The sequence below is a fragment of the Aethalodelphis obliquidens genome, unplaced genomic scaffold, assembly GCF_003676395.1.
Source record: "Aethalodelphis obliquidens isolate GAN/ISIS:26980383/991018 unplaced genomic scaffold, ASM367639v1 scaffold1, whole genome shotgun sequence".
In the NCBI taxonomy this organism is placed as follows: domain Eukaryota; kingdom Metazoa; phylum Chordata; class Mammalia; order Artiodactyla; family Delphinidae; genus Aethalodelphis; species Aethalodelphis obliquidens.
The window spans coordinates 68,071,642-68,090,554 of NW_020837945.1; the positions used below are offsets into that span (position 1 = coordinate 68,071,642).

General features: G+C 38.2%; 1 protein-coding gene across 4 annotated transcripts in view; it reads left to right on the forward strand.

The window, feature by feature from the left end:
• Nucleotides 1-18,913, forward strand: part of SLC49A4 (solute carrier family 49 member 4) — a 92,304-nt gene that overhangs the window by 7,434 nt on the left and 65,957 nt on the right. For all 4 annotated transcript variants that reach the window (XM_027106496.1, XM_027106516.1, XM_027106509.1 and 1 more), the window contains exon 2: nucleotides 2,049-2,142. In XM_027106496.1, coding sequence (XP_026962297.1) covers nucleotides 2,049-2,142 — 94 coding nt within the window. The remainder of the gene's footprint in view (nucleotides 1-2,048; nucleotides 2,143-18,913) is intronic.

Below are 18,913 nucleotides of genomic sequence, written 5' to 3' on the forward strand. Positions count from 1 at the left end.
GGATTAAGTAATACTTGGCAACAATTAAAAGTAAGCAAGCCACAAGTTGTACCTGCAAGGTTGCTTTATAATAATCAGCTTTTCACAACTTCTTTATTCTTAAAAGTTTATATTAGCTGTTATATTGTCATATGTTTGATAAAAGTCATAATTGAGTAAAAAAGTGTGCTAGCTTTCAGCAGTTGTAGTAGGAGACCTAGTTATTTGGACCGTAGGGCCATAAACAGGGTCCCACTGCCCACTTGGTGGCTGTTTACCTTAATTACAAACCAAATATTAGAAAAAAATAAACATCATGTTGAATGTAAGCCTTATAGTCCCAAATCTATAAAATTTTATCTCATAGGGCACCCAGTATAACCTTATAAGAGCAGCATTTTGCAAGTTTAGGATATTTATGACCATGAATGTTCTTTTTATTAATTACACTCTATTTCCTGTGGCTATAATGTGGTTTTAAAATCTGTGTTCTGTTAGTAGACACAGTAAATGAGCAGTATGTATGCATTACTTGTCCCTGAGAAGCACAGTTTTCTACCGGATTACTTCTGCCAAATTATATTAATCATATTCAGATCATATAAAGCTCAGTTCATATCACAAATTGCCCTCAATATAGCGTGCGTGTGCCTGATCTGAATCTCAAGTTTATTTTTCTTGCTGTGTTTAATCTGCATAATTATAGTTTTGTTGACTTCCAATTTCCTTCAAGCAGAGAAGCCCTTTGAAAACCAAACATTTAACCGTCTCCCCTTGCCAACAAAAAGAAAGATCTGAAAAAGAAAAAGAAAATTTGCATTAAATAGTTTAAGTCTATTCACTGTGAAATGGTTTCAAGGAGGTGCTGAGTTTGGGAAAAATTGTAAGAAATGTTGCCACCTTTGCCACATACTCAGTGTAAGCCACCTCTGTGACTGCTACAAGCAGTAAGGCAGCATTGATCTAGTAATAGAAAAATGCAGCATTCCAACAGTAAGAAGATGTAGTCCTGTTATATTATTCTGCCATAGATAGACCGTTGTGTCTAGTTTTGGTTACCTTAGTTTTTTTTCACATTCTATTTTTAATTTTTTAAAACATCGTTATTGGAGTATAATTGCTTTACAATGGTGTGTTAGTTTCTGCTTTATAACAAAGTGAATCAGCTGTACATATACATACATCCCCATATCCCCTCCCTCTTGCGTCTCCCTCCACCTTCCCTATCCCACCCGGCTAGGTGGACACAAAGCACGAAGCTGATCTCCCTGTGCCATGTGGCTGCTTCCCACTAGCTATCTATTTTACATGTGGTTACCTTGTTTTTATATTTTATATTCTCTTTTGCCCTGTTATCCATGTAACCGACCATTGGTGCATATTTTCAAAATAATTGATTGTATTTGGAATACAAAGGGAAAAGCTATCTGATCCGCATTATCTAAAACCCTAAACCATGCTTTTTTTTTTAACAGCATCATTCTATAAGTTGAAAGCCATCCAATGAATCAAGAAAAATTAAAAGACTATTATTGTATTAATAATCAGAGGGTTCTAATGGACCATCTCCTAAGACCCTATAACAAACTTGTTCTCATTAAGATAAAAGAAGTAATTGGCCACTTGTCATTTTTTGAGAAAATTTAAAGCATTCTATCATCTTAAAAAACTTTTCAGGGGCAGTTTAGAATTTTTTTATTAACAGCTTGCATTCGAAAATTAGAAATTTTATATTTGAGATATAAAACTAAAATACCTTGTCTTTTAAAATTATTTTCTATATTTTTTATTGTTATATCTGAACAAAGCATTCTAGCCATTCATTTTGAAAAACCGGAGCTAATAGAACTTTTTCCTTTATCCTCGATGTGATCATTCAAGTTTTCTATTAAAGTTAGAATCATTTCATTTTCAACATGAGAGGTTTTTTTCCCCCATATTGGGAGTTATAGAGAAAAGCTGTATTAGAATATAATACCAGTATGACTGAGTAAAAAATCTTTGTTCTTAACATTGACTTACTTGAAAAGAAAATAGAAAATAATCCAGATATTTTTGTTTCCTTTTAGGTCTTCGGATAACTGTGCTTCTGACATCTTTCCTTATGGTTTTGGGAACTGGTCTAAGATGCATACCTATATCAGACTTAGTGCTTAAAAGAAGGTAAATCATATAAATAACTTAAAATTTTTTCTCCACATTTTTCTCTTTTGTTATGAGTATATTATATATGTTTAGTTATAAGCTGTTAGTAAACAGTTCCATTTTTTAGATCAGTAGAGGGTCATATTTATAGTAGCATTTTTTTTCCTGACATGATTAATTCAGTGGGCATTTATTAGTTGTCATGTGGAAGACACTATACTAGTTGTTGTGTAAATAAATAGAGAACAAGTTCATCTTCACACTATCTGGGAGCTATAACCATGGGAAAATAATAGTATAACATAAGGAAGAATAATGTAGTTAATGCCGTAGAAGATTTATAAAATTGCCCCAAGAGACTAAGGTAAGTTTTGGCTGAGGATATCAAAAGGAAGGGCTCATGAAGAAGGTGATAATTAAAGTAAGCATTGAAGGATACGTAGAATTTTGATAACTATAGTTAGGGGAATGATATTCCAGGGTAGAGGAACAACAGAAACAAAGGCACAGAGGCAGGTAAGCACAGGCCTCTTCCAGGATGGGTAGGTAGCTTCATTTCTGTACAGCAGCATTTCTGTACCTGGGATCCATGGATTTATTCTCAGGGGCTGCAGGGTATATGAAGATTTAAAAATTTTTGTTTTCCTTTTGGTTATAATATTAAAAGATTTTTTAACCAATAATAATCTGTAATTAAAAGACATTTTTATTAACCAGGATGTCAGTTTCCTAGTGTTTATCTAACTGGGATCCTTGGATTTGACCTTAAGAGCCATTGAGAAAATTTTTCCCCTTAAAAAGGAGCATAAATTACTCACGTTTGGGAGACACCGGTGTACAGAATAAGACATAAGAATGGAATATAAAGAGATGAGTTTAGAAAAGGGTATCTTGAATGTGAAGGATATTGATGCCATCCTGTAGAACTGTAGTTTCTCACTGGACAGTTGGGAGCCACTTAGGTTCTTAATCTGAGCAGCAATAGGATCAGATGTATATGAGGTAAACTATTGATTTGAAGTCTGTAGGATTGATTACAGAGGGTTGAGAGTGCCAGCAGGAGGCCTGAAAAGATGCAGTGAGAGCCCAAGCTGGAGTCATTGTTTTGCTTTATTTCTTTATTCATTTATTAGTTCATATATTCGACAAAATTCACTGAGCTCCTCCTGTGTGCCAAGCTCTCTTCTGCACATGGGGAATATAGCAGAAAACACAATAGAAAAATCTGTACCTCGTGGAGTTTACATTCCAGTTGGAGAGACTGGCAATAAACTAGATAAATAAGTTAAATATATAGTATGTGCTATGGAAAGAAAAATAAAATAGGAAAGAAGGATTTGAAATGTCAGTGGAAGGATGGTGAAATTTCAGAAAGAATGGGCAAAAAAACTCTTACTGGGAAGATACGTTTTGGGGAGAAAGCTTGAAGGAATGAATGGACAATGCATTATGTAAGGGACAAGCATTTCAGGCAGAGAGAAGAGCAAGTATAAAGGGTGGGAAGGGAAGAGCACACCTGGCAGGGAGCCTGGTGGGGCTGGAGCCGCTGAACCGGAGACTTCATGGGAAGAGTGGTAGGAAATTAGACTAGCGCAGTTATGGGTAGTGGCGGGAGTGTGAGACCAGGTCCTTCAAGACCTCGTAAGGGGGCTTCCCTGGTGGCGCAGTGGTTGAGAGTCCGCCTGCCGATGCAGGGGACATGGGTTCGTGCCCTGGTACCGGGAAGATCCCACATGCCGCGGAGCAGCTGGGCCTGTGAGCCATGGCCGTTGAGCCTGCGCGTCGGGAGCCTGTGCTCCGCAACAGGAGAGGCCACAACAGTGAGAGGCCCGCGTACCGCAAAAAAAAAAAAAAAAAAAAAAAAGACCTCATAAGGACTTCACCTTTTTCTGAGCTAGGAAATCATTAGCAGCTTTGAGCTGAGGAGGACCATGGTCACAGGCTGCTTTATTGAGAATAGACTGATGTTGAAGGTCTAGGGCAAGAGTGAGGAGACCAGGTAGGGAACCAGTAAAATAAACCAGGTGAGAGATGATGGTGGCTTGAGCCATAGTTATGGCCGTGGTGGTGGTGAGAAGTGGTCAAATTCTGATTATATTTTGAAGGATTTGCCAGTGGATTGAATAAAGGGAATAAGAGAAAGTGAGGAGTCCAGAATGACTCCCTTGCCCTGGGAAGTTGTAGGAATGGAAAGGATAGCACAGATGCGAGAGAGAACATGAGAGAAAGATATCAGAGGTGATATGATTGAGGTTGCACTCTGGAGACTCTGAAATTGTTGATTCCATTAACAGAGACATGGGGCACAGGAGGAGGAAGGAATGGATTTTAGGTATAAGATGTTGGCTTTCATTTGGAACAGAATTTTTCACTTCAAAATAAATGCTGTTCCTTTTCAAATTTTCAAAATACGTTATCGTTCCAGAAAATTTAGAGTACATGTGTTTCATATTTTAAAAGGCAGATAGCAGAATCATTTGGCTTCCTGTGGAACATTGGTCTTCATTTCCTATCCTTCTGAGTGAGGTTTTAACAGATGAGTTTCACTGTGTTTGAGATGTTCTTAATTTTTCAAATACCCAGTTTTTTTTAAAGCATCTACAGTCTTTAAGTACAGATTTCAGTGTAAGCTTAAATTCAACAATGAGTTCTTTAAAAATGCCTATTGGTATTTTTGTTTTTCTTCTGTTTGTGCCATCCATTCTGTTGCTTCTCTCTAATCTTATATCCCTTCATATTCTTTTCAGATATAAAATTATAGGAATAATAAAGAGTTGACTCTGTTGGTAGAGAAAATGGTATGAAAAATAGAGCTCATAAAGAAATGTAAACAAAGATAGGAAAGGAAAGAAAGAGAAATAAAATAAAGAGTTACAAGAGGGCTTCCCTGGTGGCACAGTGGTTGAGAGTCCACCTGCCGATGCAGGGGACACGGGTTCGTGCCCTGGTCCGGGAAGATCCCACATGCCGCGGAGCGGCTGGGCCTGTGAGCCATGGCCGCTGAGCCTGCGTGTCTGGAGCCTGTGCTCCACAACGGGAGAGGCCACAACAGTGAGAGGCCCGCGTACCACAAAAAAAAAAAAATTATGAGAGATTGAACCTTTCATAAAAAGAAAGTAGAAGTTGAATTTTCTGTCTTTGTGCCTTCACCTATAAGGAATGTTAGGATATTATCCCCTTGAAATGAGACTTCACTTTATGTCCATACATTATTTCTTTAGAGCAGTATTATTAACAATGCATATGCAGCTATTAAAATGAAAATGCTGCAATTAGAATGCGTATTTTCACTAGTAGTTTCAATAGATCACCACTTTTAAGCTTCAGTCTCCATGACACTGAAGAGGAAGGGATAGAGACCTTTAGTAGGCATTTGGCTAGCACTGAAACAAGTATTTAGCGATCTTTTTCTGTGCCCTGTTCCACTTGGAGCTTTTTGAGCTTCTGACCCAGCCTTCTGAACAGTGTCCCTGCACCCTTTACTTCCTGTATTTTATCTTCTATGAGTCTTAAAGACATGAGAGTAGCAGCTTTCTGACAAGCCCTTTCCTCAATACACCTATTATTACCACCTTCCTAACCGTGGTGTAGCTCTTCATAGTATCAATATTTCTTTCATCTGCAGAGTACCAGTGAAAATTCAAGAAAAATTATTTTGCCACTTTTATTAACATCACAAATAAATAAAGAACTTAGAATAATGAACTATAAAGCATGTTTTCTATGATTGGGAAGCAAATCATACCAAAAACATTACAGGTGGCATTGCTCTATCGCACCAGATGGCATTACTTTATAGTGTGAAATACGATATAGCATGCCCAGTAAACAATTTACAAACTTCTAGAAGGTGAACTTATAGTAGGTCATATCTGCTTTTAATCATAGGGTGTATCCAGTGATTCTCATAACATTATCTTTCAATTCAGTGTAATTTTCATTAATATTAACAATAGCTTACTAACATGTGTTAGATAGTTAAATAGTATGGTTCTAATAAACACAGATTTTCTAGAAATACACTCCATTGTGAAATGCTTTGTAGCTGGCAATATTACATTTAAAATGACCATACTAGAAAAGACGAATTGTTTAGTAAATGGTTTTATGATAATTGCTCAGCTATCTGAAAAAAAAAAATGAAGAGCCCTAAATCTCTGCCTTACCACTTAAGTAAATTCCAATTGGATCAAGCATTTAAATATAAAAAATGAACCATAGAAGTATTAGAAAATGAGACTCGTTTTTAATAATCTTAAAACGGGGAAGACCTTCCAACTAAGACACAAATCCCAGGAGCCATAGAAAAGCTTAATACTTTTGACTACATAAAAATGTAGAATATCTGCATGATTAAATACACTATAAAACAAAGTCAAAAGGCAAGTTAAAAACTGTGAAATGTTTGCAACAATAAGACAAATGGATAATTTTCTTAGTTGAAAAGAACTCTGTTAAATCAATAAGAAAAATAGCAAGCCAGTAGGAAAATGGGTAATAGATATGAGCAAGTAATTACAGAAATTGAAATACAAATCTTAAGATGCTCAACCACTTCATCATAATTAAAGAAATGAGGGCTTCCCTGGTGGCACAGTGGTTAAGAATCCGCCTGCCAACGCAGGGGACACGGGTTCGAGCCCTGGTCCAGGAAGATCCCACATGCCGCCGAGCAACTAAGCCCATGCGCCACAACTACTGAGCCTGCGCTCTAGAGCCCGTGAGCTGCAACTACTGAAGCCCGCGCACCTAGAGCCGGTGCTCTGCAACAAGAGAAGCCACCACAGCGAGAAGCCTGTGCGCCGCAACTAGAGAAAAGCCTGCACACAGCAACGAAGACCCAACGCAGCCCAAAATAAATAAATAAATAATTTTTTTAAAAAAAGAGGCAAACTATTTAAAAAAAATAATTAAAGAAATGAAAATTAAAAGAGCAATAATATGTTGTTTATTGGCAAAGATGAAAAAGTATGATAATGTGCTGTGTTGCCCGGGGTATAGGGAAAACTAGGCATTGCTGATGTGCAAGCAATTTGGGGCATCCTGTTTAGAGGGCATTTTTGCAGTATTTATCAAATTCAAAATGCACATGTCCTTTAACCCAATACTTGTCATTCTAGAAATTAGCCCACATACAAAGCTCTACCAGTTTGTAAGGAAAATCACATTTGTGTGGCTTTGCCTGTAATAGCAAAAGGCTGGATGCAAGCCAAATGTCTTCCACAGAGGACTAGTGATGGTGAAGTATATAGTGGAATAGTATGTAGCTGTGAAAAGGAGGTGAAAGTTCTATAAATGATGATTTGGAAATATCTCCAAGATATATCATTGAGTTTTATAAAAGACAAAGTTTTTAATGTTATGTTTTATATATTCCTACTTAGAAAAAAGTGGGAGGGATGTATTTGGTAAGGACTGTTTCTGAAAGAAACCATTACCATCGGTTGTTTCTGAGGAGGAAGCCTAGGAACCTGGAAGTCTGGGGTGGAAAGGAGATTTACTTTTTGTTTTATACTCTTTTCTCTGCTTGAGAATATTTTTACCATGTGAATATATCACCTTTTGGACTGAAAACACTAGTTAAGAGAAACTAAAATGAACACATCAGATCTTCAATCATGAGAATAAGAGAAGGAAAGGCAAGGAAGGGTTATATGTAAATTTCCCCAGTATAGAAATATAAACCCTTTGATATAAAAATGAACAATTGGTAGATTTAAGAACGAAGACTCTTCTCTGTAAAACACATAGGATTCTGATCAGTGTGTTCTAAAAGTATGGTCCACAGATAAGCTGCTTATTAAAAATACAGATCCCTGGGCCCCACCCCAGTCCTACTCATTTAGTCTTAACAAGTTCCTTTAGTTAATTTTATACTCATTTTAAGTTTGACGACCTGACTGCCCTAGGTGCATAGCATCCTCACTTTAACTAGTAACTGCATTGTGCTTGCCCATCCTACAGTATAATCACATAATATTTTTAATGTCTTATTTTAAAGCAGATTAAGATTTATTTCTATTTAATAGTTTTATTTGCAATTTGACTCTTAAAACTCCAGAGGTCAGATTTCATGAATATATTTCTCCATGATGGTCAGCTGGGATTCAGATAAGAAAGATTGGTAGGAGATTAACTCCTCATAATAAGCATTTAACAGGGGAAAAAGCCAATAGAAGATACGTAAAGTGATCTTTAGAGTTTTGGAAGATACTTTTTTCCCCTTTTGATTGTCTTTGGAATGTGATTATTTCTGAGACATTTCTTCTAAGGACCTATAATATCATATATGAATTTTTAAATTTACTTTTTTTGTTGTTAAATATACTATACATATAGAAGAGTACATAAAACATTTATGTACAGTTTAGTGAAATAATCATGAAAAAGACAGCTGTGTACCCATCACCCAGGTTAGAAATCCAGAAATCCCCTGAGACCCCCTCCCTGATTTATAACCGTGTCTCTCCTTACTGTACATAATCATAATCACAAATGTTGATAGGATTTTCAGAGTAAACTGAGTTGAAAGTTATGGAGAATATATTCAAAGTCTGTTGCAAATGTCTGTTTATTCTTTTCTTCTGAATAAAGATTTGCCATAGATTTTTTTTTTCCTATTAATATGGAAAGGCACAAACAAGTAAAAGATTATTTTATCTGCAACAGAATGATTACAGGAACAAAATAGGCCAGAAGTAGACATTGGTAATAATTTAACATATAATAATAAACACATAAATCGGTAGGGTTACTAAATAAAGCATATTTTATTAAATAGATTTATCTATTATGTGTTTGGGCAAATTGGTTACGTATTAGAAAAAGAAATGTGGATACTTAACCATACAGCGTGCATTAAAATATATTCCTGATGGATTGATGAGCTTCATATTTAAAATGAAACAGTGTAAGGGAAAATTAATCTTATCCTTAAAGAGGTTGCTTTTCCAAGTATAAAAACAGTGAAAGAAATCATAAGGGAAGCATTTGTAGATTTTACTACATAAACATTTGAACCCTCATGCTTCTAAAAGAAATCAGAAGATTAAAATACAAACTAGGAAAAATATGTGTTGCAAATATGAAATCTAACTTATAAAATAATATAAAAATATAAGCACTTCTGAAAAGAGAATGGGAAAATGAACATAATAGACATTCTTAACAAATGTTGGTTTGCAGATTTCAGATTTCATTATTTAAATTCATAACTTGGCAGTCAACATTTATTGACAGTCTGTATTTGTAAAGCATAGGCTAAGCTGTGTAAAGAGATAAAAAAATACACAAGCTCAATAAATAGAAGTTTATTTTTCTACCAAGAAACAGTCTAAGAGATAGTGGGCTGCTCCAGGCATGTAGAGAGCTCTGTTCCAGGGACCCAAGTTCCTTTTCTGTTGTTCTAACATCCCCTGGGGTGATATCCTTGTCCAAGTGGTCAAAGCTGGCTCATCATCAGTGCTTTCATTGTAGCCCACAGGAAGGGGAAATAGGACATCCAGGGCAAGTGACTACGTCTTTAGGTGATAACTAGGAAGCTGTATGTATCAATTCTACTCACATCCCATTGGTACAGACTTAGTACATGGCCACACGTATCCTCAAGAGGAGCTGGAAATGTAGCTCAGCAGCCATGCCCCCAGTTAAAATGCAAGGATGCTTAAAAAAAAAAAGATATAGCTATCACAGCATAAACAGAAATAATGGTACAAGGCACTAAATTGGCACTAAATTAAGCAGTACTCCTCTGGGTAGGAAATCTCAGCTAGAAACAAGTACTTCCTGTTAGGAAGATTGTGGAAGTCTCATTTTTGCCATGGAATGTCATATTTCATTTCTTTTTGTAAAAGTGGGAGGATTTGTTCTCTGTCCCAGGTAACAAAGTTGGTTTGAAAGTAAATTTAAGAAATAACAACAAAAAATGCATGGATGCTATAACAAAAGAAAGGGAGAATGGATGTAAGGAGACAGTTAGTAATCTCTGCTGTCAAATGTCTCCATGTATCCATGTACCCCCTCTTCCCATGCAAAAAACATATTCATCTTTCCTCAAAGGATAAGACCCACAGTCCAGTCCAGTTATTGTGTCCAACTCAAAATCCAGAGTCTCTGGCTTCTATCAGGTCTTTGTGGTTCTCTGGGAGTGACCCCTTTGATTGTTCTTTGTGATTTTGGCTTTGTCCTTGGGAAGGCTCTTTTTTGGTCCATTCTTCTTAGTGAATACACCTGAAGTTGGAGGCTATGCCATTCTTAGGGGCTACACAGCTGTGGTGTTTCACTTTCTGCCTGATACTGATTTGGGGACCTCAGGATTACTTTAGGAATCAAGCATCTTAAAGCTTCATAGAACCGTTTTGCGGTGTCTTTGGTGATACACTTCCCTCAAACATTTAGTAGACTTCTCTATTTACATCCAGTGGGTTCATGTAAAGGTAGCCACATCCAAAGATTTTTACTTATGGCTGTGTTTCTTACACCTGCTGAATCTCCTTTCCTTTACTCCTTCTGTGCTCAGCTCATCCCTTTTCCCTCAATTTCGTGGTGGCTACCAGGATGCCATCTGAAAAAAGGACTGGGTAGGAAAATAACCCCTTTAATTTGATCTTTGCTGCTAGACAGGCTCTGAAGGATGTTATTTCCTGCCATTTTAGGATACAGAAGCAACCTGAGGCTTCAGATTCCTGGATTCTCATTAAATTTGGATAGTAGGCCTTGGGCAGAGAGAAACCCTCTTAGCAGAGCTCTTGTCCCTTCCGTCTGTGCTTGCAAACCAGCTACCACTTGCCTGGCTCCATCTCTCTTGTAGTGCCATCCTAAAAGCAGCAAGGGGCAGGAAACAGAGTAGTGTTCTGATTTTTTTCCAGCCAGTTCCAGGTAATCACAAGCAGTGGTTTTGCTGCATCTCACAAGTCACCTGCCTTTTCAGCCTGCAGCCTAACCACTAAATCAGTGCCAACTATGTTATGCCTTTCTGAATGCAGAATCCTAATTCTGGAGCTAATTTCTCGATCAGGGAACAGTTAAGCTGTTATAGTGAGGAGTCTCAAAATATAATGGCTGAAACAAGATAGTATTTCTTTCTTATGTGATAGTCCAGAGTTGGCAGGTGGGCCAGGGCCTAGGCACCTCTGTTCTACAAAGGAACCTAAGTTCCCTTTATCTTGTTGCTTCCCTAGGGAGATGCCTTGGCAGGACAGTCCAGAGTGGATTTATCCACACTGTAGTAACATTTCATCCCACAGGAAGAGGGAGAGGGAGACCAGGGAGAGCATTTTATCCTCAAGGAGGTGACCTTGAAATCCTCCTGCTCTCATCACATTGGCCCAAACTTGGTAACAAGACCCCACCTCACTGCAGGGGGAGCTTGGAAATGCAGACTGTAGCTCACCCCAGCACAGACTTGGGGTGCTCTGTAATTAAAAGGAAAATAGAGAGAATGGACACTGGGGGATAGTTTATTGTCTCTACCACAGGCAAACTGGCCATTTAGGAGGAAAAGGTCAGTTTAGATCCTCGTTTTATACCATGCATCAAAATAAATTCAGATGAATTAAATGGTTAAATATTTAGTTGGAAAACAATATATAGGAATATTTATCTGATCTCTACATAGGAATTTTTTTCTAAAGCATGAAAAACAGGAAAATTATAAAGAGAAAAATTGATCTGACCACTTACAAACTGTTGAGTGTACAAATTGTTAAGCTTAAAACAAAATTGACCAACAGGAGAAAATATTTGTCAAAATAAGGGCAAGAACAGGTAAATAATACAAATAAATATATTAAGCACTCATTCAAAATAAGAAAAATTATAATATACCAATGGGAAAAAAGTCCAGTAGTCAAAAAAAGAAATGCAAATTAAAACAAGGAGATTCCTGGACTTCCCTGGTGGCGCAGTGGTTGAGAGTCTGCCTGCTGATGCAGGGGACACGGGTTCGTGCCCCGGTCCAGGAAGATCCCACATGCCGCAGAGCGGCTGGGCCCCTGAGCCATGGCCGCTGAGCCTGCGCGTCCGGAGCCTGTGCTCCCCAACGGGAGAGACCACAGCAGTGAGAGGACCGCGTACCGCAAAAAACCACACACACACACACACACACAAAAAAAAAAAAAAAAAAAACAAGGAGATCCCTTTTGGCCTTACCTAGTGTGACAGACAGAATAATACCCCCATCCCCCAAAGATGTCCATGTTCTAATACCCGGAACCCGTGAATGTGTTCTGTTACGTGGCAAAAGAGAACTACGATAGTAGGTGGAATTAAGTTTGCTAATCATCTGACCCTAAAATAGGGAGATTATCCTGGGTTATCCAGGTGGGCCCAATGTAATCACAAAAGTCCTAAAAGGAGAGATAGAAGAGGAAGTCAGAGAGATGCAGTGTGAGAAGGACTCAAACCACTGTTGCTGGCTTTGAAGACAGAAGAGGGGGGCCAGGAGCCAAGGAATGCAGGTGGCTGCTAGAAGCTGGGAAAAACGACGAAGCATATCCTTCTCTAGAGCCTCCAGGAAGGAACATAGCCATGCCACACCTTGACTTTAGCTCAGTGAGACCCATGTTGGACTTCTGATTTACAGAAATGTAAGAGAATAAATGAGTGTTGTCTTAAAGCCACTAAGTTTGTGGTAATTTGTTATAACAGCAATAGAAAACTAACACACCAACTTTGTGTGTAATTTTTATTTTTCTATTAAAAAATTTTTTAAATTTTTTTCTTTATTTTTAGGTGAGTATTTTTTAAATAGTGGTATTCAATGCTGGTGAGGCAGGCACTGTTGACCACTACTGATGGGACTGTAAATTGCTACAGGCTCTTCTGAAATACAACTTTGGAGTATATTTCATAAGATCTAAAATGTTCATACCCTCTGACTTATCGACCCTAAGGAAATAATTTGGAAATGGCAAATATTTTTATACAAAGGTTATCACAACACCATTATTAATATTAACAAATAAGTAACAAACATTAGGAAAATGTTAAATGAGTTTTTGTACATCTGTATGATAGACTATCAGTGGAGCTATTAACAATTATGATATAAAGAATGAAATGAGAAATGCTTATTATACACTATAAAGTTAAAATGATTTAGTGCATAAAACTGTATATTCAATTTGATATCTATGATTACCTGTGCCTGTCTTGATTGAGAGATGCATTGGAAAAAAAAAACTGAAAGAAAAAAAGACTGAAAAATCAAAATATTAGGAATGGTTATATGAGTTACTGAATCATTGAATTTATGGACTTTTTCTTCTCTATGGACTTCTTTTCTACTACGAGTATATATATAAAATACTTTTAAACTAAGAGGACAAAATAAAAGTTATGAGACAAAAAAAACGTTATGAGACAAAATGGGGGGAGGTAGGTCTCTCTCGGACCAGGACTAAGTCCATTTTTCTCCCGAGCTTTGCTGAGAGATTATCGTATTTGGCCTTAATAAAAATCCTGTGAGATAAAGTACGTTTGGGGAAATTGAAATGAAAGAGAATAAGTGATTCACCAAAGATTATACAGTTAATAAATTTAGATAAGTCTAGAAGCTGAGTCTTTTGATATCTAACCCAATATTCTTTTCATTGTGTTTTTTAATGAACTTTCTGTAACTGTACTTGATATGTTATTATTATAAGCTTCTTTAGGCCAAGACTATAGTTCTTATCTTTATATTCCCTTTAGTGTCTGCTGTAGGTGCCTTGACCATAGTAGATATGCAGTAGATATTTTTAATTGGATCATAATTGGCCAAAATTATTAAAGGGTACAAAAGGGAAGTAGGTTTTCATAAAAGAAAACTGAGGCTATGGTAAAAATCTTTAGAAAGCTCATTCCTTTTCACCATTTCAGTCTGTTTCTCCCTTCCTAACTTCCTTTTTCCTGTAATTAATTCATAGCATCTCTGACCCTTTTTATTGCCTTTTTGGGCTAAATAAAGGAAAACTACTTCTAGCACTTTAGATCATTTTCAATATCCAGGAAATCCTGTAACACATGAGTTTATTCTCATGCAGGATGATTAGGAATGGGGAATTGGGAGAAAGCTTGTGAACCATTGGCATATTGAGTGTTAGAGATAAGTATTCTTATTCTAAATCATTTCTCATTAAAAATACATAGAATTTAAGTTAAGAATGCTGGATTTACACTGAGGAAATACCTGCTCAGTTTCTAAAAAGCCAACTCTCTAATGTTATCCCCAGTGCTAGTCATAATAAAGGTTTATAAAGTACATCTCTGCATAGAATAAAAATATGCCAGCACGTGCACCGCCACAAAGAGTAACGCCTACTCACCACAACTAGAGAAAGCCCATGTGCAGCAACAAAGACCCAATGCAACCATAAATAAATAAATAAATAAATAAATAAATAGCTAATAAGAACCTGCTGTATTAAAAAAAATTAAACTTAAAAAAAAAAGGGGGCTTCCCTGGTGGCTCAGTGGTTGAGAGTCCGCCTGCCGATACAGGGGACACGGGTTCGTGCCCCGGTCCGGGAGGATCACACGGGCTGCGGAGCGGCTGGGCCCATGAGCCATGGCCGCTGGACCTGTGCGTCTGGAGCCTGTGCTCCGCAGCGGGAGAGGCCACAACAGTGAGAGGCCCGCATACTGCAAAAAAAAAAAAAAAATTTGTGGACTGGTGAAATCACATTTAATTTTGATTTCTAGTCCTGGTTTAGCCATTAGCTAGTTATATGACTTTGAAACTCCCCTCACAAATACTTTTTGAAGAAAAGAAAGTTATAAATAAGTTATAAAATAAGTGTGATTTTAAATGTATTATTAGCTTTTCTGGAACTCGGTTTTTCTATAAAATCAAGAGGGTGGGTTATCTAGCTGAGGTTTGAAGTCTCTTCCAACTATAAAAATTCAAATTCTAAAACATCGTATTATTCTAAGTAGAAAATAATTTAAGAATCATGGGTATTTGTTCCAGAATGTCAGGAAGCAAAAGGTTGGGATACCAGAATATCATTAAATACAAGCTAAAATGTCAAGTACATGAAAACACATGAACTTACAGGTCTTCAGTTTGAACTTTAGCTATTGGCATTTGTTTGAAAAGCTATAGTATATTGAATAATAAGAAAAGGAATGCAGCTGTGCAGAAATGCCACACTACGTGCCCCTGAGCCTTGGCCTCTCCATGGGCAGGGGCAGCAATTGAGGGCTGACGTGCCCAGGGCCGGGGCAGATGTGGCCAGGCCATGCTAGGTGTCCTCATGCCTGCCGTGGGCCAGCCAGCCTCAGCAGTACCGACACTGGTGGGCCGCTCCCACTTCCTAGTCTCTACCATCTGGTTCTGCTGATGCTGGAAAAACTCCCAAAGCTCTGATCTAATCTTCTTCTCAGCCCACAAGGGAAATTCCCCTATTTTCCACCTGGCCTGTGGGGACAGTGTAAACTAGGCCTCAGAAGTAGGCAGAAGCTATGTAAGGAGAAAAAAAAGGGACAAAGAAAAAAGACCCAAGGGAGAAGGGAAGAAAAGGAAGTTGGGTGGGGAGGGGGAGACAAGGAGAGGGAGTCAATTAAGGGACCAGTGAGAGGAGACTGGGATGAAGGAGAGCAGCACCCCTGCGCCTTGGCACGTCTGTCAGGGCTTGACCTGCAAAGGTCAGGACACCTGCAGTCTCCTAACTGTGAATATACGAGTATACCCATCTTCATCAGGCATGAAGTTTCAGGCAAGGAAGCAAGAGTTAGACCCCTTGAATTAACTAGTCAGCTTCCAGAGAGCTCCCTTTCTGCTACAGAGCTTTTAGCCCAGGAGACAAAACTACGTCCTCATGCTGCTAACTTCTGCCTGCCCTCCCCGGGTGCACTGTGCTGGAGACAGTGCTAAAGCCTTGGCCTCGCTCTAACCACTCTCATTTTCTTTTTCTAAAAGTTTTGTTTCCCAAATATTAATCACCTTGTTTTTTGTATTGCTGAATAGAAGCTTTTTAAAATTTACAAGTGGAACTGATGTGATGTATGTGGTGGAACCTTGTGAGGTTTGTACAACACAGGTTAGTTGTGTATTTCGGTGACCCCACTTCCCTGTACTTGGATCCTGGAGAGCATCCACACTGCCTTCGCACCCTGGGAGGCACTCTGGGGAGTTTAGAAACCGTGGTCCTTACCCACAAGGAACTTAACTGCTACTTGCAAAAAAAACTGAAGCATGTAATCATGACAGAAAAATTAACGTTAAGTTATGTGATCTACTTCACTTAACGGAAGGTTGTGAATCACACCTCTTTTGTTGTTCTGTGTTGTTGTTTTTTTGGGTTTTTTTATTTTTACATCCTTACTGGAGTATAATTGCTTTACAATGGTGTGTTAGTTTCTGCTTTATAACAAAGTGAATCAGTTATACATATGTTCCCATATCTCCTCACTCTTGCGTCTCCCTCGCTTCCACCCTCCCTATCCCACTGATCCAGGTGGTCACAAAGCACCGAGCTGATCTCCCTGTGCTATGCAGCTGCTTCCCACTAGCTATCTATTTTACGTTTGGTAGTGTATATATGTCCATGTTGTTTTTAACAGTCAGCCCAGATCAATCGGTATGAGTTTCTGAAAGCCAGCTTCCTTCAGGAGTGCTTCAAAAGCATTAGGACAATCACAACAAGTTGCATTTATCTTTCAGCATGTGAAGGCAGAGAGACTTTTAAGTTCAGACTGTTCATGTAAGCTGGGTGTTTTTCCTTTTCATACTGTCAAGTTCATATACCTAATTTTTGTTCTGGCATCTGTTTTTAACAATTAGAATGAATAGTCTAATTGTAAATTTCCATTTTCTCATGTATCCAACTTCCATCCTCAGCAGTCTCCTGAAACTGCTTCTGCTCAGATCATGCAAGACCTCCTTGTTGCCGAATCCAGTGGTTACATTTCAGTTAAACCCTCTTTCTGTTTGATCTGAAATTATTGGTACCTCACTTTCATCTTCTCTAAACCCTTCTCTCCTTAGTTACTATGACACCAGGTTTTCCTGTTTTATTTTTTTTCTGCCTCTATAATTACTCCTTCTCAATTGTCTTTCTAGACTCCTCTTCCCCTGACTATTTAAATGATGGTATTCTCCAGAGTTTGTTCCCCAAACCCAATGTATATCTCTCATCTCAGACCTCTTTCCTTAGCTTGCAACCTGTAGTCAACCACTTATTGGACATTTCTACAGTTATGGGTACCCCCCTTTATATCCAGTCATTCACTTAACTATATCTATTATACCACCTTAACATCCCTCCAAACCATCCCTCCTCTGTACCTCACTGTTGTTGCCAGTAGTGCCACCGGGTCCTTGTCCTGGACTCCATGCCTAAGAGTGTTCACTCTGGTTTTCCTTCAGTTTTGCCATTCCTTATGGGGTGAGGAGTCTGTAGAGCCGAAGAGATGTGTCTGCCCTGCCCATCACCACTTTCAAGCTACACAAGACCCCAGCAATCCCTGCAACATACCTCTTTCCCAGGTCTGTTCTTCCAAGAGTGAACTGCATCCCTGGGGTGTGCTCCCTAGGCCCAAGGGGTAGCTAAGGGGCAGGTGTTTGGAAGGGGATAGATGGAGCTTGGATGGAGTTGGACCTTAAGGTTCATGTGCATGTATGTGAAGCCCCTGATGTTATAGATCAGAACCAGAGGTCAGAGGAGAAGGAGGGTGTGCAGGGACCTCTACTAGTACTCTTGTCCCAGGCCCCACAAGCTTAGGCCTAATTATTGCCTTATTTTTCTTTATATTCCTGATAGAGTACTGGTAGGTTACTCTTCAACTACTCTACTTAAAAAGCTTTAGCTTTTTAATTTTATATTCCCATGTACCCATGGCTATCACAGTGCCTACCCAATACACAGTGAATACTCAGTATCTCTTTGTTAAATGAATTAAATAATACAACTTGTATTGAACCATTTATAATTATTTCCTCTCCTTAATTGTCATTTTAAAGAATTTACGGTAATGTTTGTATGATTTTATTATGTCTTAGGGCCAGTACTTTTCCAGAAAAAAAAAAACCTCTGCATTACTATTAAATGGGAAAACAAGATTTTATATATATAACTGAATTATTTTTAAATATATTTTTACAAACAAGTTAATTTCATAAAATAGGGTAAGTTTTCTTTCCCCCAAGGCTTTTTTTTTTTTTTAACATCTTTATTGGAGTATAATTGCTTTACAATGGTGTGTTAGTTTCTGCTTTATAACAAAATGAATCAGTTATACATATACATATGTTCCCATATCTCCTCCCTCTTGCGTCTCCCTCCCTCCCACCCTCCCTATCCCACCCATCCAGGTGGTTACAAAGCACCGAGCTGATCTCCCTATGCTATGCGGCTGCTTCCCACTAGCTATCTATTTTACATTTGGTGGTGTATATGTGTCCATGCCACTGTCTCACTTTGTCCCAGCTTACCCTTCCCCCTCCCCGTGTCCTCAAGTCCATTCTCTAGTAGGTCTGCATCTTTATTCCTGTCTTGCCCCTAGGTTCTTCATGACTTTTTTTTTTTTTTAGATTCCATATATATGTGTTAGCATACGGTATTTGTTTTTCTCTTGCTGACTTACTTCACTCTGTATGACAGACTCTAGGTCCATCCACCTCACTACAAATAACTCAGTTTCGTTTCTTTTTATGGCTGAGTAATATTCCATTGGATATATGTGCCACATCTTCTTTATCCATTCATCTGTTGATGGACACTTAGGTTGCTTCCATCTCCTGGCTGTTGTCACTAGAGCTGCAATAAACGCTGTGGTACATGACTCTTTTTGAATTATGGTTTTCTCA